This window comes from Perca flavescens, chromosome 20 (genome assembly GCF_004354835.1).
Source record: "Perca flavescens isolate YP-PL-M2 chromosome 20, PFLA_1.0, whole genome shotgun sequence".
Lineage (NCBI taxonomy): Eukaryota > Metazoa > Chordata > Actinopteri > Perciformes > Percidae > Perca > Perca flavescens.
In genome coordinates, this window is record NC_041350.1 from 30,879,897 (window position 1) to 30,905,689 (window position 25,793).

At 41.7% G+C, this 25,793-nt stretch overlaps 1 protein-coding gene across 7 annotated transcripts in view; it reads right to left on the minus strand.

Moving 5' to 3' along the window:
- Positions 1-25,793, minus strand: part of ppp2r5eb (protein phosphatase 2, regulatory subunit B', epsilon isoform b) — a 71,405-nt gene that overhangs the window by 34,063 nt on the left and 11,549 nt on the right. For 3 of the 7 annotated variants that reach the window (XM_028565477.1, XM_028565473.1, XM_028565472.1), the window contains exon 2: positions 25,016-25,179. In XM_028565477.1, coding sequence (XP_028421278.1) covers positions 25,016-25,172 — 157 coding nt within the window. In that variant the 5' untranslated portion in view covers positions 25,173-25,179. Of the gene's footprint in view, positions 1-9,139; positions 9,389-9,495; positions 9,658-25,015; positions 25,180-25,793 lie in introns of those variants that run through there. The other 4 variants (XM_028565476.1, XM_028565475.1, XM_028565479.1 and 1 more) reach the window with 3 other exon arrangements.

Consider the following 25,793-nt stretch of genomic DNA (forward strand, 5'->3'; position numbering starts at 1 on the left):
GGGGTGTTTTTCTGCACATGGGACAGGGCGACTGCACTGTATTAAGGAGAGGATGACCGAAGATGGGTCGAGGCTGGGTCTTCCAACATGACAATGACCCGAAGCACACAGCCAGGATAACCAAGGAGTGGCTCTGTAAGAAGCATATCAAGGTTCTGGCGTGGCCTAGCCAGTCTCCAGACCTAAACCCAATAGAGAATCTTTGGAGGGAGCTCAAACTCTGCGTTTCTCCGCGACAGCCCAGAAACCTGACTGATCTAGAGAAGATCTGTGTGGAGGAGTGGGCCAAAATCCCTCCTGCAGTGTGTGCAAACCTGGTGAAAAACTACAGGAAACATTTGACCTCTGTACTTGCAAAGAAAGGCTACTGTACCAAATATTAACATTGATTTTCTCAGGTGTTCAAATACTTATTTGCAGCTGTATCATACAAATAAATAGTTAAAAAAAAATCATACATTGTGATTTCTGGATTTTTCTTTTTTAGATTATGTCTCTCACAGTGGACATGCACCTACGATGACAATTTCAGACCCCTCCATGATTTCTAAGTGGGAGAACTTGCAAAATAGTGGGGTGTTCAAATACAAACACATGAACGTACAATGAGGAAAATAATCCTCATTGTACGTTCATGTTTTGTTATCCTTATAAGCGTCCCATGAAATTAACCCATAAAGTAGCAAAAATGCCCAACGTAATGTATTGCAAATGTATTGCAAGAACTTGTGTCAGCTCAAAAACACAAAGGCATTCAGTTTACAATAATATAAAAGCAGCGCATGCTTGACATGTTTGGATTGATAAAGGACTTAAAATAAGTGTATAGTTTTGATGCCTATGTGGCCATAAATCACAATGTCAGGATAGCGCAAAATGCTAAAACATACAGCAGTTAAACAGAAGAGAAGAACATTAAAGTCACCAAACTGACTCAGCAATGGCAGTTACAAATATTTAGTAATAATAAGTCGGGCCGTAGCTAGGGCTGAACGATTAATTGCATTTGCGATAATATCGCGAAATGTTAAAACGCGATTTCCTAATCGCAAAGGCTGCAATTTGGTCTCGATTTGATGACTCGCGAGAGCAAATCAGTCTGCACTACGCAGAGAATGCATCAACTTAGCACGCTAACGCTACACTGTACCTTGAGCTGATCTCTGTCATTCAAACAATTCTGACTTGAAGTTTAAATCTTTTACAGCCATTTTAATAAAATGAAGGGTTTTGCTCAGGCTCGAGTCCATACATGCAGTTAATGGATACAGGCACGCAGAACTGAAGGCTCGGTTGGCAACGAGCTAGCTCTGATTAGCGGTTAGCAGTTAGCTCCGTTATAAAGATATGGGTGGAGGAGCTGCCACTGAGAGGGGTAACAACCAGACTGATAAATGACGTTCGGGGAGCTTTCACAGCAGCGTGGCCGCGGGGTTTCAACGGTGTTATTAGTACAGTTAATCCCACGGCAAGACCAGCAGTAACGATAGCCTCTCTGAGCTAGTGCTGTGTTGACGGTGTCATGCACACGGCACGCAACTTCACGAGGGGGAGGGGCTGGAGGCAGCTCCTCTCTGTGCACTGTAAAGAAAATGTGTGTATGTATGTATATTTGTGTGTGTGTGTGTGTGTGTGTGTGTATGTATGTATATGTGTGTGTGTGGGTGTATGTATGTATGTATATATGTGTGTGTATGTATGTATATGTGTGTGTGTGTGTATGTATGTATGTATATGTGTGTGTGTATGTATGTATGTATGTATGTATCTATGTATGTATAGGTGTATGTATGTATGTGTGTATATATATATATATATATGTGTGTGTGTATATGTATATATGTATGTGTATGTATGTATATATGTATGTGTATATATATGTATGTGTATATATATATGTGTGTGTGTATATATATATGTATGTATGTGTTTTTATTTATTTAACTGTCTAGTGTGTAATTGTGTGTTGTTCATAATATACAATGATTTATTGTTTGTCTTTGTTGAATAATACAGAAGAGAAAGAGCTTAAAAAAATAATCGAATCGCAATCGCAATGTTTGGGGGAAAAAATCGCAATTAGATTATTTTCAAAAATCGTTCAGCCCTAGCCGTAGCTGCAAAATCCCCGTTTACTGAGTTTAACTGATTATCAGAATTGTTGGCCAGCAATTTTCCGTTGATCAACAAATCAACTAATCAAAAGGACGACGTGCAGCCACCAATAACATCCAATGACATAATGTCAGGTATGTGCTAGGGGTGTAAATCCCACGTTTTATCACAATACGATATTATATTGATTCTTTGGACAACAATACAATATTAACTGATATCACAAAGACAATGCAACGTTGTTTTGATCCCATTCGGGGGCCTGCAACTGTAACGAGACGATACATACCCAATTAATGCGGTCATTTGTCATATTTATTCATATCTACAAAAAGCAACTAAAATATGATTTGAAAATGTCATTACTAAGCTCCTCCATCCATTTAAATAAAAAGAATATTCTTTTTTTATAGAAAGAACAAATATAAAGTGGAATTTCAAAATCAAGGTGCATCTTAAAGATGACGATTGGATCGTTGGGGATTGAATCAATATAGATAGATAGATAGATAGATAGACCCAGATCAATGTATCATTACACCCCTAGTAGGTGCTGTAGCACAGCTTGATGCCATTTCCTTGTTTGAAACTGCACCGCAATAGATTTCAGATCTGATATTAGACTTGTTATTGTATTGTATTGTATTGCCTATTATGACACTGTGAAAAAACTGAAGGGAATGTTCCTACAACTGACAGCTGTGCACTCACATAGAGGCAAGCCTAGAGTGATTCCAACAAAAAGGCCCAGTATTCCGAGCACAGTCCTACACATGCAAATACTGTACATAGCCTGCATGTGTGCAGGATTTGTGTAATGGAAAAACTCTGTTCAGGACCCAGATACAAACTACCCGTGTCCCTGTCTCCATGTTCTCAGGTCTCATACAAGAGTCCCTGCAAGGCGCCATGCTGCTGTCAATCATTAACACATATGCAGTCATCCTGGGTAAACTTTGCTCCCAGCTACTGTAGCCAACAACACAGCAGATGGCAGAACTACGGAGGCCCTAGTCACTTTCACTCTTGTGTTTTGGTAACAAGGTGTAGCAGGTACTAAATGTCTGAATGATATCTCACTGAGACAAACCATAAGACTCCTGCACGCTCCTAATGAGAGTAATTGGGAAAAACAATTATTTTGCCCAAGACAATTTGCAAGTAAACTCTTATTTTATCTTGTGTTCTGAAGGTGAGTTCAAAAAGTTCATTGGGGAAAGTATTACATTTCACAGTTCAAGGTGTTTCCACTGTTTGTTTGTTTTTATTATTTTTTTTTTTTTTTTAAAGGCCTTTATTTCTGACAGGACAGCTTTAGACAATTCCCCCCTCCTCCCCCACATAAAAACTCTTTGGATCTACACGATTCACGTGGATGACATTTTCCCATGACTAGTTTCCAGGTATGTAAAATAAAGCCACACTAGAGCGCTGCTTACTGTGCTCCATGGCTGCAACACAACAAGCGCCTGGCCGCTACGGAAACCAAAACTTGCACGTTAAATTTGGAACCCATGATCAGATTTGAAACCAAATCCTCTAAACGATTCCAATAAAGAAACCATTCTACTGGAATCGTAATTTCTGAACCGATTCCAAGTAGGAATCGGTTCTCGATGCCCAACCCTATTCATCAGTAACGTGCAATGAAATAACTAAGCGCTTTGTCTTCAAACTGCATCAAATGTCTTAGTCTTGCTGTAACCATTCCTCCTGCTCATACTTGCCATTAAAAAAATCTCTTCCTAAACTTCACAGCTCTTTTTCTGTGCAAAAATGTATTTAAAAGTCTGAAGTTAACAAAGACTATTAGAAAGGCATCTCTAATTATAGCAGAGTATGAACAGGAGGAGTGATAACAGCAAGAAAAACTTGTTACAATGTTCATTCAGGGAAAATGTGAAGCAATCCTCAAAGTGTGTCCTGGTGCACTTTTAATAGCACTAACCCCTACTAAAGAACACCTTCAATAAATGCCCTCAAATACTAAAACTGGACAGCAGTACCTTATGTCTTTCTCTTCTTAGAATCAGTCTAGATTGCAGGAGTCTGGTATTAACACTCAGCAGGGTTAGGGGTTAGATTCCCTGTGCAGTTCAATGAGTAAACATGACTTAAAAACATCACCAAGCCTTCCAGTGTGCAGGTTTCTATTCCTACTTGAGCTGTAAATGCTAGTGACGCATGTTGCGCTGGTGGATAAAAAAGAAGACACGTCATTTTAATAGTTGGTAATTATGCAGCCGTTTGATCGGAAACACAATGCATATTTACAGGGTTTTATTAGCTTTATACTACATCAGCAAGTTGCAGTTAACAGTAGCTAAAGTGGTACTTTAAATGCTATTTGATGGCAATCCCCTGTGCTTTGGTTACTCTATTATAGAGTTGACAGGATTATTTGATTAGTCAATTACAAGAAAATTAATATGAAACAGCTTTGATAACGTATTAAATCATTTAGGCCATTTTTCAAGAAAAAAAAGAAAAGAAAAAAAAAGCCAAACATTTGCTGGTTGCAGCCTCTGAAAAGGTGAATATTTTCCTGTTTTTCTTCTATGGTAGTAACATCTTGGGGTTTGGGATTTTCAGTCAGTTTGAATTTGGGCATTTTTCTATATTTTCTGCCATTTGACAGACCAAAGAGTAACCGAGAAAATTATTGGCAGGTGTAATGGTTTAAAATGATGTAGAAAACCTGCAAATCCTCACACTGACGATATTGAAGCTTAGTGCCATTTTTATTTGATGGATTCCTTTAAACTGCTGAATCAATTATCTAAAAAAGTTGTCGATTTATTTTCTGTCCATTAACACATAAATGAATAGACTAATAGTCCCGTTTCAGCACTGATATTAACATTATTTTAACATGGATGGACACACATGTTAAAGATCCTGAGGCGCTTACTATTGTTTTGTCAGGTATTAAAGGTGCAATATGTAATATTGTATGTAATACTGGCAGCTAGCGGTTAAAATAGTTACTGCACTACCAATTCAAAATACTGGAGAGTCGTCTCCCCCGCCCCCTCCTGCCCAGACTCCAAGTTCACGTTGGTTGCCAGGCTGAGACCGCAGCATTCACAACAATGTTGCTAGACGCTTTTCTCACATAGCCAGACATTACTCCACAGCACAGCAGAGTAGCTAACGTTAGATGCTAGTCTCACATAGCCAGACATTACTCCACAGCACAGCAGAGTAGCTAACGTTAGATGCTAGTCTCACATAGCCAGACATTACTCCACAGCACAGCAGAGTAGCTAATGTTAGATGCTAGTCTCACATAGCCAGACGTTACTCCACAGCACAGCAGAGTAGCTAACGTTAGATGCTAGTCTCACATAGCCAGACGTTACTCCACAGCACAGCGGAGTAGCTAACGTTAGATGCTAGTCTCACATAGTCAGACATTACTCGACAGCACAGCAGAGTAGCTAATGGTAGATGTTGGCTATATTGACAGTCATAAAAGCCCGTGCTCACGCGGAGCTCTGTAACCAACTGACAGACACACTTTTTCGGCTTAAAATTACAGTATGAACCGCTAAAAACACAACAACCTCACTGTCCTCTCCACACGCCAGTCAGGCACACTTCCTCGGCTTAAAATTACAATACAAAACGCTAAAAATACCACTACCTTGCCGACAGAACACACTTCATTGGCTTAGCTAGAATTACGGCAACAATCACTAAACACACTGCAAACTCACAGTCCTCTCTTTCTGATTTACAGCCCCCCTCTCGTGGTTTAAAATAACTCACCGCTGAACTACACGCTGTAAACAGCCATGGGCTGCCTGCCTGGTCCTCCCGGTAACGTTAACAGTTAGCAGGGTTAGCATGGCGGCGTTAGCCAGGACCAGTCGGGATCACTTTACTGGCTATGTCTCAATTGTTTTTGCGAGTAACCAACTCGGGTACTCTAGCTATATAATTCAATGTGAGTACACAAATGTTGAAATGACAAAAAATGCCTGTCCCTAGTAGCTGTGATAAATTAGCCTGAAGCTAATGCTAACCTGTTCAGGAGAAAATAAGCCAACTGCGTCCTTTTGGGATCTAAGCTGTCTCCATCTTTCAAATACATCTCCAATATTTACCAGGGGGTTGTTACGTCTCTGGTCACGCAACTGTTAGAAACATGCTGTTTTCTTTTTTTTATGTCATGTAGAATCTATCTCCGTTGATCCTGTTGGTTTGTTTGCTGCTTTCATGGCTGTACTACTGTTACAGCTGTAGCGTGCTGGGTTTACGTTTTTACAGGTATATCTGGCAACCCGGCCTGCCTGTCAAACTGGGCCGTTGATAACAACACACAGACCAAAACATAAACATAAATTCCGTCACGGAATGTAAATTTCAAAAAGAAAAAATACTGAAATTAGCAATGTTGTCAGAAAAGATAGTATTTCAGTTTAACATGTTTCCTTAATATCTGATGAGGCATTGGTGTCATTTTTGGATTTATTACAGTACAAATATCACATATTGGACCTTTAAGTATTAAGCCGCACCACAGGAAAAAAAACAGGACTTAAAATAACCTTAACATGACTGCAGGTCTCAAGATTGCTGAAGCTTTTGAAGGATTCAGCTTTTTAACTGCTTAACTCTTCTTCCTAAGTAATCAATTCATTCCAGTGTTTCATTTGCTTCTACTCCATGCCATCAGCACCAACAGTGGCGGGGCAGTTGAACCCCCCGACAGCTGATGTGTCACATCAAACGTTTCCTTGAGTAAGATGCTGTACTGAGAGCATCAGCTCAAAGTCTGAAACGTAAAACAAAACAAAAAAACACTGCTCTCTAAAGCGGCAGCAGCAGGAACTGGGACGGTTCACACAAAGACAGCGTTCGCCTGTCCAGGTGAGAGGGCCGGGTCGCTTGCAGGACTCAACATAGCAGAGATTCCTCCAGACATGAGCACCGATGAATCAAACTCAACACAGGAGGTAGCTGTCCTTCACCTCGGCTGCTGCACTTTCCTAAAGCCCCTGACACACTAACCCGACGGCAGAAAAGGCAGTCCAAGTGATCAGTCGGCTCCCCGAGGTCCAAAAAGTGCCTCAGAACACACCGACGGCGACTTGAAAAAAATGAAAACAGCTGCTGGACGAACGCATCACGTGGGTCTGGCTGCTCCCGGATTTTTCAACTGGGCATAATGGCGGCTTCGTTCGGAATACGATCTCATATTTTACTAATATAGTTCACCAAAACTTGTTTCTGAAAACATTTTAAGCAACAAATAGGCCGTGCAGTTGCTGAATCTGTCTTCATTTCAGATTGACAAAGATTTTCGTTTTTGAGAGGCGTTAGTCACGCTCATCCCACTCGTCATATCCGGATTAGCACTCCACCAATCAGATTGGTCATGGAGTCCGACTGCCCGCCCTCCAACGCAACATGTCAGGTCGGCCAAAATGAAGGCCGATGGCTCCTCGGACTGACGACGGCACGGAACACACTGAACAGACTCGAGTCACCGACCTCGCCAGACTGTCAGACAGCCGATTATCGGCTCGGTGTGTCAGAGCCCTTACACAAGAGCCAAGACATGCATGTTTTTGTAATAATTGCTTAAAGCATCTAAACAAAGTTTTGGGTTAGATTTTGTAACATTCCAAAATCTTAATTTTGACTTAAAGATTTTCCTTTTACGGTCAACACATTTTGGTTCTAAATATCGGTTCTCGCTTGTATTAACTACTAGGGCTGGGCAATATATTGATATTATATCGATATGGTGATAAGAGACTAGATATCGTCTTAGATTTGGGATATCATAATATCGTGATATGACATAAGTGGTGTCTTTTCCTGGTTTTAAAAGCTGCATTACAGTAAAGTGATGTACTTTTCTGAACTTACCAGCCTGTTCTAGCTGTTCTATTATTTGCCTTTTCCCCATTTAAATTAAATTTTAAATTCAAAATTATGTCCACACTACTGATGATTATTTATCTAAGTGTGAAGATATTTTGTTAAAGCACCAATTTTCAACCCTAGAATATCGCCACAATATCGATAGAGGTATTTGGTCAAGAATATCGTGATATCTGATTTACTCCATATCGCCCAGCCCTACTAACTACTAACTGGTATCGGTCTCGGCCTTGAAAAACCAGCATCTGTCAATCCCTAATCAGTACATACTAATCTCTTGTATTGGATTAGGGTTGGTTTTGCTTAGATTTCATTGATTATGAACCTTAATACCTACTGTTCCGACTTTTCAGTATCAAAAACTATCAAGTGCCACAGTTTAAGGCCAGATTTGTACTCCCTTTGATTAGTTCCCTCTGCCTCTGGAGGTTATGTTCTTGATTCGCTTTGTCAATTTGTTTGTTTGGTTTTGTCAGGAGGATTACGGAAAAACTACTGGCCTGATTTTTATGAAACGTGGTGGAAGGGTGCCATAAGAACCCATTACATTTTGGAGCAGATCTGAATGACGGGAAGGATAGACAAAATGTTAACCAATGTTAACTAATAACCCCAATTGCCTAAGAATTCCTTCATCCTATAATCAATTTGTCATTTCTCACTAGATATTTTGCTTATTGATTAAAAGGTCCTGTTGAATCCTGCTACAGGTATATTAATTAAGCAAAAAAGAAACAAAAAAGATTTACTGTAATAAGAGTTGAGCTGATTAGTCGATGTATTGATTAGTGAACAAAAACAACAACTTTTATAATAGGGTTGTCAAGCAAAAATGTCGAACACTGTCTGTTTCCAGCATGTGTGTGCAAATGTCTGTTTTTATATCATTGTAAATTAATTTATTTGAGTTTTAGACATTATCAAGATCCAACCTTGAGCGCTGGGAAATGTGACAAGGCTTCTCCTATATTTTTTAGATGTTTTATAGACTTAACACTTAATCAAAAACCATAACTGATAATGAAAATAATCAGCCGTTATACTACACGCTATACTCGTGTATTGGCACGTGCTTAACAGCAAAGCAGACGGAAGCTCAACAGGTCCAAACTTCACTTTCAAAACTTACCAAACTCTTGGTTCTCCTTTGGAACCGTTTCCCCATTCAGAACAGGTTGGAAACCCATTCACAGAATGAATTCACCCCCACAGAACATCAACACAAACACCTTGCTCCACATACAGTCAGAAATGTAAAATGTACTCATTCCAGCTGTGAATGTTCCTTCTCCTCTCAGCCGGTAAAAACACTTGTCTTCTGTTACCATTCCCAGTCCATTTTAAGTCTGACTTTCCTCACACGCGGCTGGTAGCAGTGACAGCCCTTGACAGCAGAGGCTAACTTTAACACTCAATGTCTCCCCCCCCCCCCCCACCCCCCACCACACACACACACAATACACATTCATGAATACTGTCACTCACTTAATCAGGTCTCCTTTCCCTGTTGGGCAACAACAGTAGAAAACAAAAGTCATGAACGTTGCGGTGTGAGCTGATTTGAGCCAAACATGTGGACAACAGAAGTCTGGTGGACCCACGCTCCTTCTTGTGTCTTGTTTGTAGCGAGTGGGGCTGGAAAAATGTAAAGAGACACCTCGTGGATCAGGTTTCCCCTGGAGGGGGACGAGGCAGCGTGTCCGTGGGCTTCATTGGCCAAACGGAGAGCAGAGGAAGCAGCAGAGAGAGAGAGAGAGAGAGAGAGAGAGCGAGAGCGAGAGCGAGAGCGAGAGCGAGAGAGAGAGAGAGAGAGAGGCGCAGCATTGTACATCTCAGTCTCTTCTTTCTATTTTCTGCTCCTCTCTATTTATTTTTTTTAAAGGCTGCTGCCCAGGGAGGTTTGGAGACAGATCAGTTCCCCTACCCGAGGTGGACGTGAGACGGAGATGTGAGAGGAACCTAATTCAGGTTGAAAATGCAGACAACACGCTCGGCCACATGAGGATTTGGCCCACATCAGCCCGGGTTGCTGCTGTAATATCAGATATGTGCTCGCAACAGGCTGTTTGTCTCATTTATGCCTCAGCGTCTGTGATAGGAAGGGGTCGATTGTGGACGTCACCGCAGCTAACGGCAGTGGGGAAGGAGAGGGGGGAAACCTCCAGGACAGCTGGGAGGAGGAAACCACTCCAGTCACGGGAGGAGGAGGAGGAGGAGAGGTAACCTGATTTGCACTCACAAATCTTCATCCTTTCCTCACACGGACATTGGTGGACTACAAATTGACCCTTTCAGTTTACCAGACTTAACAGGCAAGTGTAAAACAAAAATTGGCTGATGGTAACTTTTTCAACTTTGAACAAATGTCGGATAACTTACTTTTGTAAGTGTATTTTTGTCTACATCTTTTGTTTGGGGAAAGGCAAATATGAGTTTAGCTATGCTTTGACTGGGGTAGTTCTTTCCTTGGTACATTTTCTTACATTTTAGTTTTATGTATGCTTATGAAAATCCATTTATCATTAGTATTGCACATTAATTAATATGGCAGCCTGAAAGTTTGGGGACTTTAGAAAAATTATGAATATGGATGCTATGCTGACTTATTGTGTTAATGTTACCGTTCTATCAAGTTTTGTACTAAAACCCAAATAAAGAACTAAAAAAATAACTTTAAAAGGCTGGCGATTAGTTGCCATTGCCCATCATGCACACAAGGCTGAAAATGAGCTCATAAGAGAGAAACTCAAGGAACAACTGCGAGGTGCAAGGCAAGGACATGTGACCGACACGAGTATCTGCGTTAGCACTGCTGCTAACGAGCTAATCTGCTACATGTTTACTTCCAGCTGACCACTATGAGATGTGTTCTCTTTCATCATCTGACATTTCTCCAGACATTCATTCAGAACAGAGCTGGTGCTCCTTTAGCGACAGAGCCACACATTCAAGAGTTCCTGTCATAGTAGAACTGTAACAGACGAATTGATACATTATTTAAAATGAGGGGATCCCTAAATGGGGATCTTCAGAATCTGATGGACTAGAGGTTTGGTTCGCATTATGAAGGTGTAAAGGCGCTGACACACCAACCTGATAACCGGCCGTCGGGACAGCCTGGTGAGGTCAGTGACCCGAGTCTGTTTGGCGTGTTCTGTACCGTCGTCAGTCGGAGGAGCTGTCGGTCTTCATTTGGGCCGATCTGACTCAATCGGCCAGTGGGCAGTCGGACTCCATGACCAATTACCGGAAATGACGAGCGGGATGAGCGTGACTAACGCCTCTCAAAATCTGATGAAAATCTTTCAAACTGACCTTTTTTGATCTGAAATGCAGACAGAGTCAGCAGCTGCACGGCTTATTTCTCCCTTAAAATGTTTCAGAAACACGTTTCGGTGAACTATTTTCAGAAAATACGAGATCGTATTTTGAACGAGCTGCCATTATGGTCTGGCTTTGAAATTTGGGAGAAGACAGACCCACATGACATGTTCATCCAATCAGCTGCCGGTTAAAATTTGTTTACGTATTACGTCTCGCGTACGCGCAGAACGTACGCTTAAGTCAGTGTCACTTTGGTGTGTTCCGAGGCACTTTGTGGACCTCGGGGAGACCGATCAGTCCGACTGGCTTTTCCGCCAACGGTCGGCCGTCGGGTTGGTGTGTCAGGGCCTTAAGGGAGTTTGGTTTGCTAGAACTTTTTATTTAACTTGTTTCTATCGTAACCATCGTTTTTACATTTCAAAATGTCAGCACTGATTATTCAAATCACAGTAATAAGTTAGAGCTTTATCAAAACTAAATATATGTGAAAGAATAAAGAAACATTGCATGTTGACTGAAAGGTTTTTCCTTTTGCAGTGGAGAGTTCCAGGCACATCCAAGATTAAATCTAACACGGCAAAGAATTATTCTGCAAGACGTTTGGCTTCTTGTAATATCTTGATATCATGATGTGTAACTTGAAATGGGTCAATGCTGCCGATTTGCATGTTAAGAGAGGAGAAAGGGAATGGAAGGAGGATGGTATGGACAGATTCCCAAACAGAGGAGGAGTAGAATTTGTTTGTATGACAGGAACCATCTCCCTCCCCTCCCCTTCCTCCTCCTTTCCTTCCCCTATCGCTGAACATTAAAAGGACTCCTAATCCTTCCTCCAGGTTTTCCGCCAGCCTCTTCACCTCTCTCGCTTTTCCTTCCTTTCCTGCCCTCCTCTTATAAATGTTCATTACCTTGGAGAACACTTTTCACGGTACACATGCTCAAGTAACCGCAACACACAAAAAATCCTTGGGGTCTACAGGCAAGAAGAGGAGGTAATGCTTCCAATTTCCCCTTTTTCAGCTTTTTATTTAGATAAATGTATTGATTCAGGAGACTGGCTGAGGCTGTCCATGTGGTTTGTTTTTGCTTCACATTCATAAAGTTGTATACAGTCCTACTTGGGAGCTGTGTAGTACAACCTGAGCCTTGTGCTGGGAGATTAAGGGCCTTGCTCAAGGGCAGTTTGCCAGTAGTTATTGAGGGAGGTGAGAACAGCATCATTCATATTCAGAGTTCCCCTTCCAGTACTGGATACAAACCAGTATCCTCCAGTTGTATACACGGTAGAGGTCTATCAGTTTGTCCTGAACAATTTGGTTCAGGATGTTTGGTTCCAGAATCCACTTCCTTTGGTTCTGCACAGTCAGTGAACCACAACTTTACGGTCAAATTAGCCAAAATAAGGATGTGCAGAAAGTGAATTCTGAAGTACAATAAAGACGTGTCTGTTGGCTAAACCTTGCTAGTTGGGTTAGCCTTTGGACGTATAGCTCATATACATTAACAAGTGTCATCATTATGGCCAACCCAAATTACTAACCAGAGCTGGAAAGTCTCAAATATCAATAACTATCTGGGGGTTTCCCAGTGATATACAGCTACACTGGACAAATAGTGATAGATCAGACGAAAAAAGATTTGTGGAAAATAGCTACCAAAGTTGTCCAAAAATGCTAAACCGTTAGCGATTGCATAAACGGAATGCATCCATTATAGGGTTTTAAAGTGCTTGCTAGAATGTTGCTTCACATGTACATTTTGGCTAGTATGTCCTGTAGAAACAAAAAAAGTACAAGCTAACAAAACATGTACTGAAACAAAGATTTTGTGCACCGTGACCCTGACCAACATGTGGTCGTTACTGCACTGCAGATGGCAGATGGAAACTTAAACTTAAAATATGTACTGCTGCAGCTTGTGACAGACTACCAGCTCTGTCAACAAATATCCAGTACAGTACATCTGAGTTATTGTTTTGCTCTATAACACAACAAACATGCACTCCTGCCAAACCTCTGAGGGGCTGGTTGGATATTGTGAACAGGTTGTTTGTTTCAGACACAACCCCAAACCAATGGTGTTAACACATAGGGTACTGACTAGCTTGGTGGAGCACGTTCACTGCTCTCATCCATGACTTCAGGGTCCCTTGGATTGACTGTACTGCAAGGTTACAGTCTTTCATATAGTAGGCTTCCATAATAAACTTCTAGAGAGAGCTGACTGGCAGCATGGAGCAAAAACGCATAGCTAAACCAAATCACACGTCTGCAGCTCAATCTGAGAGTTTGTCTGAGGCAGCCTCAAGTCACTAAATACCTTAAAGTATACTTAAAGGTGCATCCTGGTCCTGTGAATCGTTAGAAAACAAATTCACAGAGGTGAGCCACTGTCTGCTGAACCTGGGGCGTTGCTTTCGGTATGAAGTGAAACGCACTGGGTCTACTGGCAATATTCCTACTGCGTGAGTCACCATTTTACCCGAGGATACTCTTAAGGAAACTGCGCCCTCCTGGTCTTCCTCTAAACGTCTTAGGATGCACTGCCAACGATAGGGTTTATGTCATCCCCCCTGCTTTTCCAAAACCATGCTTGTCATTTTCTGGCTAAAGACTGACCTGTGACTAAACCGCAAGGAGTAGGAAGAGATGTGGAGGAGGGGGGAAAGATGGGATTTGTGTGCATCTTGATGATGTACTTTTGCAGTCTGTTAAACCGAACGCCCACCTCTGCTGCTGCGTAGCTACATGTGTACCTCAACGCGGGAGGCAAACACAGAGCGATTATGGAAACAGACGGTAAGTAACACAGCAAAGCAGCTTCCTTCATTAGAAAGACCGAAGAAAAAAAAAGGAAATACGAAACTATGCATCACAACAAGAAAAGGTTAAGTGAAGGACAAGCAGGAGAACAGGTTTGTTTTTGAGGTATGGCCTGAAAATCACATCCCCACTGCCATGCTAAGAGATAACATCCTCTACGGGCATTTAAAAATGAATAGAAGGCAGGTAAAGAGGAAATCCTTTTTACAAAAAACAGCGGAAGTTAAAGTGTCCTAGAAATAAAAGAAAATACCTATTGTATCCCCTTCTCTTTCTTATAAAACAAACAGTCCTGAAAAAAATCCTGCAGCAATCTATAGACGGCAGGAGAACAGGAATTCTGCCTTCAAAAGGAATGGGACGTGTGGAGAGGATTGACAGAAAAAAGAGAAACTGTAAAACAACCAAGAATCTTTCATCTAAAATGACAACAAAAAGGAAGCATTAAAAATAGAATAAACTGTAGAAAATGATCTTGAAAAACTGAAATATATACGTATGTGTGTCGTTTCCCCTACCATTGTTTTTTGGGGGGGGGTGGGGGCGGCCCACCCCACCTGCAAGAATGACTAAATTATCTAAGTATGCTATACATTTAAAAATGGATGCACGAGATAAAGCGGTTTTTACACATACAGGCAATTTGCTTCTCATTCCACGCCTTAAAAGTTCAATTAATTTGAACTTTACAGGCCGGCTACATTGCACGCGTAACCTATGTGCAGCGGACCACCCAACGTACGCTTTCACTCTAATCAATGGAACTGGAGACAGCGGGCCGAGAGCAGCGTAGTGGTGCGTATGCTCCGCCGATATCTGGATATCTGCTCTACAAGCGTAAAAATAGGACAGGCTTTAATTTATATATTTTACGTGAGGTTACACAGAAATGGATCATAAAGTGTCATTATTTTTAAATTAAACTACCGATATACAGGAAACGACTTAATGAGTTTTGGTTTTTCCCAAAAGCAAAAGCTCAGCGTCTCGCCTGTGACTCACACAATCCTACGCCGTGTGTGCGCAGCTGGTGTAGCCGGTTAAAACATACATTCCGCAGCACATACGCTCCGTTAACGGTCTGCAGACATTAACACGTTCAAGGTTACTTCACCTGGCCCCAACCCTGGACCTCTTTCTCTGAACGCTGGTGTAAAACATCCCCTTGGGGCGACCTCAGAGACTGCCAGCCAGTTACCAATACAATACAGCGCTGCCTGACACACAGCTCCCTGTCAGCTACAGTATATAATGCTGAGAGATTAGAAGGTAGAAGAGCACTATAAGCAAAAGGTGGTGATTGTTATGGCGTACCTAAAGGCCACGCATGGCTTACGGTCCTCTTAGGTCAGCACCCACATGGGTTGATTTCTTTTACCCATTTCATTTTAATGGTCGGTGGTTCAACACAGGGCGTTTGCCATTCGTCACAGAGAGTCTGCTGTTTATCCGTGGCTTAAAGTTCACAACAGACAAGTGGAAGAGGGGAACTTAATCATTGTTCTTCCACTTGGTTTACGCAGACATATATGGGAGTGGGTGGAGGCTCAGAGGTTAGAGTGGTCATGTGAGCAGATAGAAGGTATCCCGGGAGCCAAATCCTGGGAAATAAATGAGACACTTGAGCTCCTTTACAAACTCCAGGCTGAGCAGAAGACGTCAAACTCTTTATATACCAGCTCTCACTGTGTCTGCACCTGGTCTAAAATAGGTTTTGTTGCTTCTTGGTGTTCTTGATGATGTGTGCTTCTTCAAGAAAGAAAAAAATGGTTCATATTCACTTTTGTGAATTGTGGCATCATGCTTACATTTCAACAACTGCATGCTGAAGCTGCTCACTTATGACCATCAGACAGCTTGTAACGCCTCATAATCCCATACTAATATCAGGACTCGACATTAAGGCTTGTCCGCTTGTCCGGGACAAGTGAATTTTTTGTGGAAGAGAAATTTACTTGCCCCACTGGACAAGTTAAAACTCAAACAAAACAAAATACCATGTTACTTCACGTTATGTGCCACTCATTTTGTGTATGTTACAGAATTGAAACAAATACATATTTTACCCCACAATCCCGGGCAGCGGGTCGGCGCGCCGCTAACGTTAGACCCAGCCCGCTGTTCAGCTCATTCTCTGTAAGCAAAGCACCATGAAAGCACGGCGAGCAAGCCGGTGTTAGTTGGCTAACATGAGCTTGCTAACTCCACCTTAACGTTACCTCCTCGCCACATCGTTCACAGAAAACAAGCTGAAACAGATGTCACTCGTGGCGATACCAATGTGTTTTGTGTGGATGAAGCATTATATACGTTATTATGTGCCACTCATTCCGTTTATGTTACAGATTTTACTTTACCGATTTGAAACAAATACATTAACTAACGTTAGACCCAGCAGCAGCGGGAGAGCGGACCGCTGACGTTAGACCCAGCCCACTGTTCAGCTCATTCTCTGTAAGCGATACAGCAAGAAAGCACCGCGGAACCAGCAAGCCAGGCAGCCGGTGTTAGTTAGCTAACGTTAGCATGCTAACTACGCTTTAACGTTACCCCGTCCCCACATCGTTCACAGAAAACGAGCCGAATAAAGCTGTCACTCGTGGCGATAGAAGTGTGCTTTGTGCGGATGAAGCATGAAGTTAATTTGACTCTTGACGGCTGGCTCTCTGTCTCGTAACGTTACTAGCTGCTCCGCTACTCGCTGCTCCGCTACTCGTTTGTCCGTCAGTTATTGTAAAACCTCAGCTCTGCGACTTGCAGGATTAAATATCAGGTAATAATCAACTGTAAAGTAGCTACACCTTTTAAAGGATCCCTTGGTAACTTTCTGCCGGGTAGCAAGTGAAATTGTAGAAAAAAAAAAAAAAACACGTTATGTCTACAAAATTATTTTAGATATAGTATAAGTTCAAGTCAATATTCAATATATTCAATATTGAATTAGTATCTCAATATATTGATCATCGATCAATCGATCAGTATCTCAGAATATAAACAAAGAATATCAAAGTAATGAGAAACTATAAAATATTGACTTAATCTAAATATATTGGCTTAGTATTGTAATATATTGACTTAGTAACTCAACATATTGATTCAGGATCTCAATATATTGACTTAGTAACTCAGAATATTGACTAAGAATCTCAAAGCAATGAGAACATTTAAAATATTGACTTACAATCTCAATATATTGACTCAATATCTCAAAATATCTCAATATATTGATATAGTAACTTAGAATATTGACTAGGAATCTGAAAGTAATGAGAAACTTTAAAATATTCACTTAGAATCTCAATATATTAACTTCTGCACACCTGCGTGCAAAGTATAACTTTGTATTATGAGTCTGGAGATCCTTTTTTCTTGTTGAAGGGGAAATCTATTCTTGGGACACATTTGTTTCTACGGTTTAAACTGAATTTTATTAATGTTGATAGAGTTTGGATGCTTTCAACGGTTTGTTCAAATTCTGCATTAGCAAAACACAAAAAAATGTATAAAATGATAAATCTTTACCCGGACAAGTGACTTTTGTGCATGGACAAGTGAAATGTAAATGTACTTGTCCGAATTTCAAGCCCTGCTAATATAACTTTTCACTGTGACCCCTTTACTGCCGCCACAGTTGTTGTTCTAAGGTTTTTGTCACAGTTTAAAAGGAATAGTTCAGCAATTTGGGAACTTATTTCTTTCGGGGCAGAAGCAAAAAAAAATAAAAAATATCCGAACACAAAAACTTTTAAACAATACCCAGCCACAGCATAGTGCTAATACTGGATCATACCAAAACTTCTCTCCTCAAAATCTGGGACCCAAGCTGCAGACTCCACAAACTGAAACTCTCAGCTTATTGTGACCATGCAGATTAACACAAGCATACAGTTTGAAATAATGGGAAAACCTTAATATCTGCTCTACACAGACCCTCCAGCAGCAGCCACACTCCATACAGAGGCTTAGCACCACCCTCACACTAGTCTATATTGACCACGTTTCATTTCCAGGATAGTTCCAGTGCCGCCGGAAATTCCGCCGGATTTCCCTCATTTTCGGCCGGATGTCCGTCCCCTTGCCCTTCCTTTGTGTTGGAGTTCTAACCTCCGGTGGATTTGTGAGGACTATGGTTAACTGCTCCTCAGATCTAAATCCAGACAGCTAGCTAGACTATCTGTCCAATCTGAGTTTTCTCTCGCACGACTACAACTACTTTTGAACGTACACATGTTCCACCAAAACAAGTTCCTTCCTGAGACTATTTAGCAGAGGCACCGTGGCTCCGTGCGACGCTTAGCACCGCCCATGACGATTGTGATTGGTTTAAAGAAATGCCAATAAACCAGAGCACGGTTTTCTCCCATCCCGGAACGCTGTGTGGACCAGCCAGACCCTCCTCCACAGCGCTATGGAGGAAGGTCTGGCAATGCGAGACTATAAGACTGGTGTCTACATAAGCTGCAATATAAGTTGCATGTTTGTTTCGTTGTGGGGACTAGGTCGGGCAATGCAAAACTACCCTCACACAAAACTAAACACTGCTGATGCCGTGCCTTAAAAGTGTAGTTAACTGTGTTTTGCTTCCTAATGTACAGTAAGTCTCTGCAGAAACAGAATACAGTACAGAAGCAGCAGACTGGGAATAACACAGAGCGATGAAATCTGTTATCTGGGATGTGTCCAACTGGGTTTCTAATTCAGGACAGCCTGACTCTGTTGTGAGTGAAGCGCCTCCTGAAGCGACTGTGCGGGGGTACAGCCTGAGCTCCAGCTGAGCTGCTCCGCGGTCAGAAGCAGCAGACTGGGATTGTACTGAGGAGGGGACAAATGTGTGGATCTGTGCGAATGTGAAGTAAACGTGTGAAACTGAAGCAGGGAGGTGCCGAAAAAAGGCTGAGCCACAGATAAATAAATGAAAGACAAAAAACTCAAAGTACATTCTGTCTGTTTAGAAATATGGCACTGTACTCATTGTACAAGTACACAATAATGTAGTGAATAGTACTTAGTTGGCGACAATATAATTAAACAACTTGTTGGTAGAGCTGCAGTTAATCAAAGTGCTTGTTTAGATTTTGTTTCCACTTAAATTGGAGGTATTCAACAGTTCGCTATTCAAAATCCCAACCAAATCACCGCTTTTGAAAATACAAAAACACTAAAGCGTCGGGTATGCTTGAGCGCGACACCGTGCCGTAGATGCCGCGCGTGCTACGAGTATGCACGGAAACATTTATGCTCAACGCATTGTTCTCTGCAGTATTCTCCCAAACATGAGAGGGCGTACAGACAAAATAATCTGTGAATGAGCAAGAAGTATTAGAGAAGAAGAGAGCAGAAGTAAAGGAAAGCAGGCTGCCTGGCAACAGTAGTAAACAACACATCCATGTTAAACACAGAGGTACCGCCTCCAATCATTAACATCTCCAAATCTAAATGACTTGCTTTAACAAAACCATCTCTCATGTTTTTCCACACTCTCCAGCTAAATGTGCCTTCTTCTCCCAGAGTGGTGTCTCTCTCTTTCAGAACACATACTTAAGGCTGTTTGACTCCCTGTGGTCTGACATGAAGAATCACACAGATGTTTGCACAGACAAACCTGTTCTTCCCAGCCGACCGTATTGAACTGAAAGCACAGCGTACGCAGTGGGCACGTAGTTCCAAAGATTTAGAGGGGCATGACCACGCGCTGCGACAGCTTGTGGAGCCTCGGCGCTGGAAACAGCCGTGGTGACATCACTTTGCGCCCGGAACACCGCGGCTACCTTAAATTAAGCTTAAGGCTAAACAAATCAAGTCTGAACGAATGAGAACTCACTTGAGACACGAGGTAACAGGTTAAACCTGGTTCCAGACATCTGAATCACCATTCACATCTACCATTTGTTGATCACTTTAAAGAGAAAAGAGTCTGAATGTCAGGATACTAACACGTGACTACACATTTGTTGTTGTGGTAATGTTACAGTAAAGGATTTGCAGTGTTAGGCATCAAACAGCCTTACCTTGAAATTCACAAGTCTTGACATTATTTCAAATTGTTTGAGGACACGATTTATCCGTTCACAACTCACTAGTGTCCTCCACGTTGCCGTTGTCTAATTGACTGAGATGGCAACAGGGCAGCAACAGATCAGCGATCAGAGGGTTGGTATAGCGAGTAAGAGAGTGATAGTGATTAGCTTCAGAGCGAGTAGAGACTCTTGAGTCACATTGAGAGGAACAAAGTGTCTCCACTGTGCTTTCTGGGAAATCTGGAGCAGGAGAAGTTAACCCTCTCCTTGATTTCATGTTCCTTATGGAGAAGGAGAACCAGGAAATGAGTCACTACCAAGCCACGGTTGAGCGGACCAATCACAGTTGTTTCGGTCTGGGTCGCCGTGACATGTTACATGTTACATTTTTGGAGAGGTGCACATCAGGTTACGACGTGCACCTAGGGCAGAGATTTAACGCAGGACACTAAATTGGGCTTAAGTCTGTGTATAAAGGTGGAGGTCAGGTGTGCTAGGTGTGCTTGTATCATGTAGATGTTTACATAAGGGCAGCAAGTGTAAGTGGACCATGAACTTAGACACACACGCCCAAATACACACACTTTAACCTCATAAACACAGGGAGAGCTCAGAGCTCCCTTCCTGTCCTGATTATAAGCCCCGCCGTAGAGGCAGCCAGGAAGTGCTTTTCCATTAAAACTCTTGACAGGTGACGGATCGGTCTGGTTTCCGTGTGGCAGCATTCCTGCTGTCAACACCAAACCACACCACTGCGGTGTGAAACATGAATGGGGTGTCTCATTGTGTATTACCACACCCAAGTGCATACCACACATCGCCCAATTCCCTGTGACTTGCAGTGTGCCATGTACACGTGAATACACGCCACTGCTTAGTAACACACTGGTGTTCCTCAGAGACAATACAGTAAGTATCATGTCAGAAGGTAGCTGCCATCTCCAGTCCATAATAATAAAGCATCACAAAAACATGTACCACTAAATAAAAGCTGTGGGAATCAATCTAGTTCTAGGTCAGTGGCTCCCAACCTGAGGGTCGGGACCTCAAGCAGCTAAGGCTTGTTTAAACGCAAAGAATGATTCCTAAGTCTTCAAAGACAACACGTGTCAGGTTGACTCTCATTCAACAGGTGAGGCGTTCACCTTTCTGCTTCATGCTCTCTGATCTGTTGCATGCATAGAGAGTAAAATGAATGGACAAAGCGACGTTGTAGACTTCTACAGAGACCAGCCTCCAACTGAGCTTGAAGACGTAGATGTGACGTGAGCAACCTGTCTGAAAGTGTGAAGTCTCCTGGTAGCTGTGCCAAGAGAAATCTCAATCATTCCCAATCTTACAGAGACGGAGAGCGTAGGTATATGTAAGGAGATAACATAGGCACAGGCTAATTACTGATCACTAACATGTAGGGCTGAACGATTTTTGAAAATAATCTAATTGCGATTTTTTCCCCAAATATTGCGATTCGATATTCGATTATTTTTTTAAGCTCTTTGTCTTCTGTATTATTCAACAAAGACAAACAATAAATCATTGTATAGTATGAACAACACACAATTACACACTAGACAGTTAAATAAGTAAAAATATAGTGTGTGTATATATATATATATATATATATATATATATATATATATATATATATATATATATATATATATATACATACATACATACATACATACATACATACATACATACATACACACACAAGTAGTTTTTTACAGTGCACTGAGAGGAGCTGCCTCCAGCCCCTCCCCCTCGTGAAGTTGCGTGCCGTGTGCATGACACCGTCAACACAGCACTAGCTCAGAGAGGCTATCGTTACTGCTGGTCTTGCCGTGGGATTAACTGTACTAATAACACCATTGAAACCCCGCGGCCACGCTGCTGTGAAAGCTCCCCGAACGTCATTTATCAGTCTGGTTGTTACCCCTCTCAGTGGCAGCTCCTCCACCCATATCTTTAACGAGCTAACCGCTAACCGGAGCTAACCGCTAATCAGAGCTAGCTCGTTGCCAACCGAGCCTTCAGTTCTGTGTGCCTGTATCCATTAACTGCATGTATGGACTCGAGCCCGGACAAAACCACTAATTTTATTAAAATAGCTGTAAAAGATTTAAACTTCAACTCAGAATTGTTTGAATGACAGAGATCAGCTCAAGGTACAGTGTAGCGTTAGCGTGCTAAGTTGATGCGTTCTCTGCGGAGTGCAGACTGATTTGCTCTCGCGAGTCACCAAATCGAGACCAAATCGCAGCCTTTGTGATTAGGAAATTGAGTTTTAACATATCGCGATATTATCGCAAATGCAATTAATCGTTCAGCCCTACTAACATGCTAGTTAACATTAGTAATTAAACTTAAACAGCTAATGTAAGTCCAAACTGCCTGTGAGCTTCTCCTGTACTATACGGTAATTCCTCTACTGTGTGACAGTAAGTCGCGTGGTTATGACACAATCGTTAGCCTATTTTTATAAAACCGTCTGCTACAGAGCCATAACGTGAGGTACAAGGTAATGGAGCCTTTTACACATTGTCGTGTTTCTTTAGAAATAAATAGACAAAACGCTTAAGATGTAAAGTTATTTGCTGTCAAAATGAATAGCAGTCAATGGGATGCTAACGGGAGGTGATGGCTTGTTAGCATCAAAATGTCTCCATAGGAGGTACGCTTTACGGATGCACGCTTACCCCCTTGGTTGCATGCCTCTCAGCAAACTGGGCAATTGCAGCACTATTCATTGAAGAAAATAAATAAATGGAGAGTGCTGGCTTTGTTAAATACATGTGCTTTACAGTAACTTAAGTAAGTAAGTAAGTAATTAAGGCAGGGGAGGCACCATGAATAAACGGAGCAATCAATGTCAATTCTACATGGTAGTTTAAGATGTGGCTACATGGGTTGCAAATTAATTGGAACAGATTATGCGTTTGTTCTCATTCTAACAAACTTAAATGTTTTATGGAATGGAGAAGTCACAAGTTAAAACGGTGTTGCAACGGATCTACATCGAAGTACGTTTCAACTTTCATCTACAACCTTCTCTCAAACTTATTCTACTTTTGCAAAAACAAAGCTAGAAGTGGATATAAGCAGTTACTTAAAGTGCCCATATTATGAAAAAAACACTTGTTCTGGGATTTGGGGTGTTCTTTTGTGTCTCTGGTGCTTCCACACACATACAAACTTTGAAAAAAAATCCATACATGCTGTTTTGAGTGAGATCTGGTTTCTGAATGTGTCCTGCCTACAGTCTCCTAGTGAGCTGTTCAAAATCGGCTCGGACTGTGACATCACAATCAGAAACGAGCTGGCTAACCGCAACCGTAAGCTCGTAGCGTTAGCATGCTAACGCTAATGCTAACGCTAGCATGGTACCTCGTTCTCAATAGCAAAGCACTGCTACAACACACACAAGTTCACCATAATCTACAAAAGAACTACTTACATGTGTACCCTCATTTAGAAGTCTCCCAGCTAATCCTGCCTTGTAACTGACCAAAGTCTTTTACTGTCTCTAGAGTTAGCTAGCTGACATGCTCTACATCTGAGCTACTGAGCATGTGCCAGTGCAATCAAAGATAGTACAGAAGAAGAAGAAGAAAAGAGGTCTCACTCTGTAGCTAAAACAGAAACCAGGTGAAAAGAGGATCTGCAGCAGTGAGAGAGAGCTGTGCAGTACAACAAAAATATGGTGTTTTTTGAAAATTAAACCATGTAAACCTATTCTGGTACAACCTTAAAATACAGTTATGAACCTGAAAATGAGTATAATATGAGCGCTTTAATGCTATTGTTTGGCTTTGGCTGGGTTATCACCCCTTCAGCCTCCCACATCATCAACCCCAACATTCACACACACACGCACCAGAGATGGGGACTTGAGTCAGAGACTCGGACTCGAGTTGCACAAACAGCTGACTTCAGACTTGACTTGCGACTCGACCTAAAAGACTTCAGACTTGACTCGGACTCGAGCTTCAAGACACGTCAACAACCTGTTTTCATGCAATTATTGTTTTTTTTAAATTTAAATTTATTCAATTTTCTTTTATTGCCGCATATACGTTGGGGAAACGTATGACGAGCTGTATGTCCCCTGCCCTTTGCTATAATGTGCAACGTAACGCATGCGCTATGCCTTATGTGTGCGCATTCACATATCAAAAACTACATTGACTATGGCGACACCAAGTCCTCCCTGAGTTGTGCCTTTTGTCATTAGTTTTGCTTTCAATAACTTGGTAAACTGTGTAAGAGAACAGCTACATGCAAGGTGTGTGACACCAAGATAAATGATGCCGGATCAACAATGTGGAACTTCATCAGGCATCTCCAAACGCACCCAGATAGGTCAGTCACTAACACACTAATGTGAAAGAGACGTTATATTTAGCATATATCATCACAGGTAACAAGTTAACCATGGCATAGTGTTGCCCTAATGCTGGGAACAGGCACACTGTATCTTTATAGTTGTATCCATATGATGTAACAGACTTAGGTTCATATTCACCAGGTTGTTGTTAAATAGCAATACGGAAAGTATCAGTTCTCACATGTTTGCACCATGGTTGGTGTATTAACTTTTAATACAGATGTTCCCCCTTTCACTTTGAACACTGAAAAATATAATGCATGATGAGGCTGGGCTTTACAGCCAGTTAGTAACACAGATTTGGTGCAGATACCAAAATGTTGAAAAATACAGTTATGAAAAAGAGACGGCCAGAGACTTGGACTCGTGGCAAAAGACTCAAGACTCGACTTGGACTTCCAAAAAATGACTTGTGAACATCTCTGGCACACACACACTGGCACACACACACTTACCCTTGAGCAGTGGCAGGGGCGTGAGCTCGATGGGTTTGCCCTGAGAGCGGAACTGGGACGAACTCTGCGACCGCTTCTGCTTGGCCTTCCTGACAGACTTCCGTGAAAATCCGTCCACTTTGTCCACAGATGGAGATGTGGTGGCTGCCGAGGACATAGCCCTGCTAGGAGAAACACACAAAGGGGTGGGGGGGTAAAGAGTGGTTAACACACTAACAGTAGACATGAGTTTAGAGAGCGCTCAGTTCACTGAGGGGAGGTTGTAAACCACAGTTATTGTACTGACAGTTTAACAGAACTGAAAGTGGGCTTCAACTGATTTCTGAATATCAATTTTAGGATATTTACTACCTATAAATCAGGCAGTATTCATGTAAAAACAAATGTTTAGCCTTGGAACTTGAGTCCTATTAAAAAAGGAACTCCATTGACAAAGTTGCTTCAAGTTTCAATAACTTGAGACCGTCGACTTAGGACCTTCTGCATGTACAGTATGGAGGCCCAAAGTGTTCAATATTAAACAAATCGTGACAAAATAAATTATAAATTATTTGATAAATTACTAATACTCAATTCATTACTATAAAATGTAAAAATGTAATTCTTATTTTGATGGCAAGAGGGTTCATTTTGGGTTATTTTTTATTAAAGACATTTTGATTTCAAAATAACATTCATCAAAAGGTCTTTTTGAATTTCATAATGCCATTTTCCTAATAACACTTAGTATGCCAGTGGTTGTGTCACTGCCCCCCCTCCCCTCCTCTTACTTTGAGTT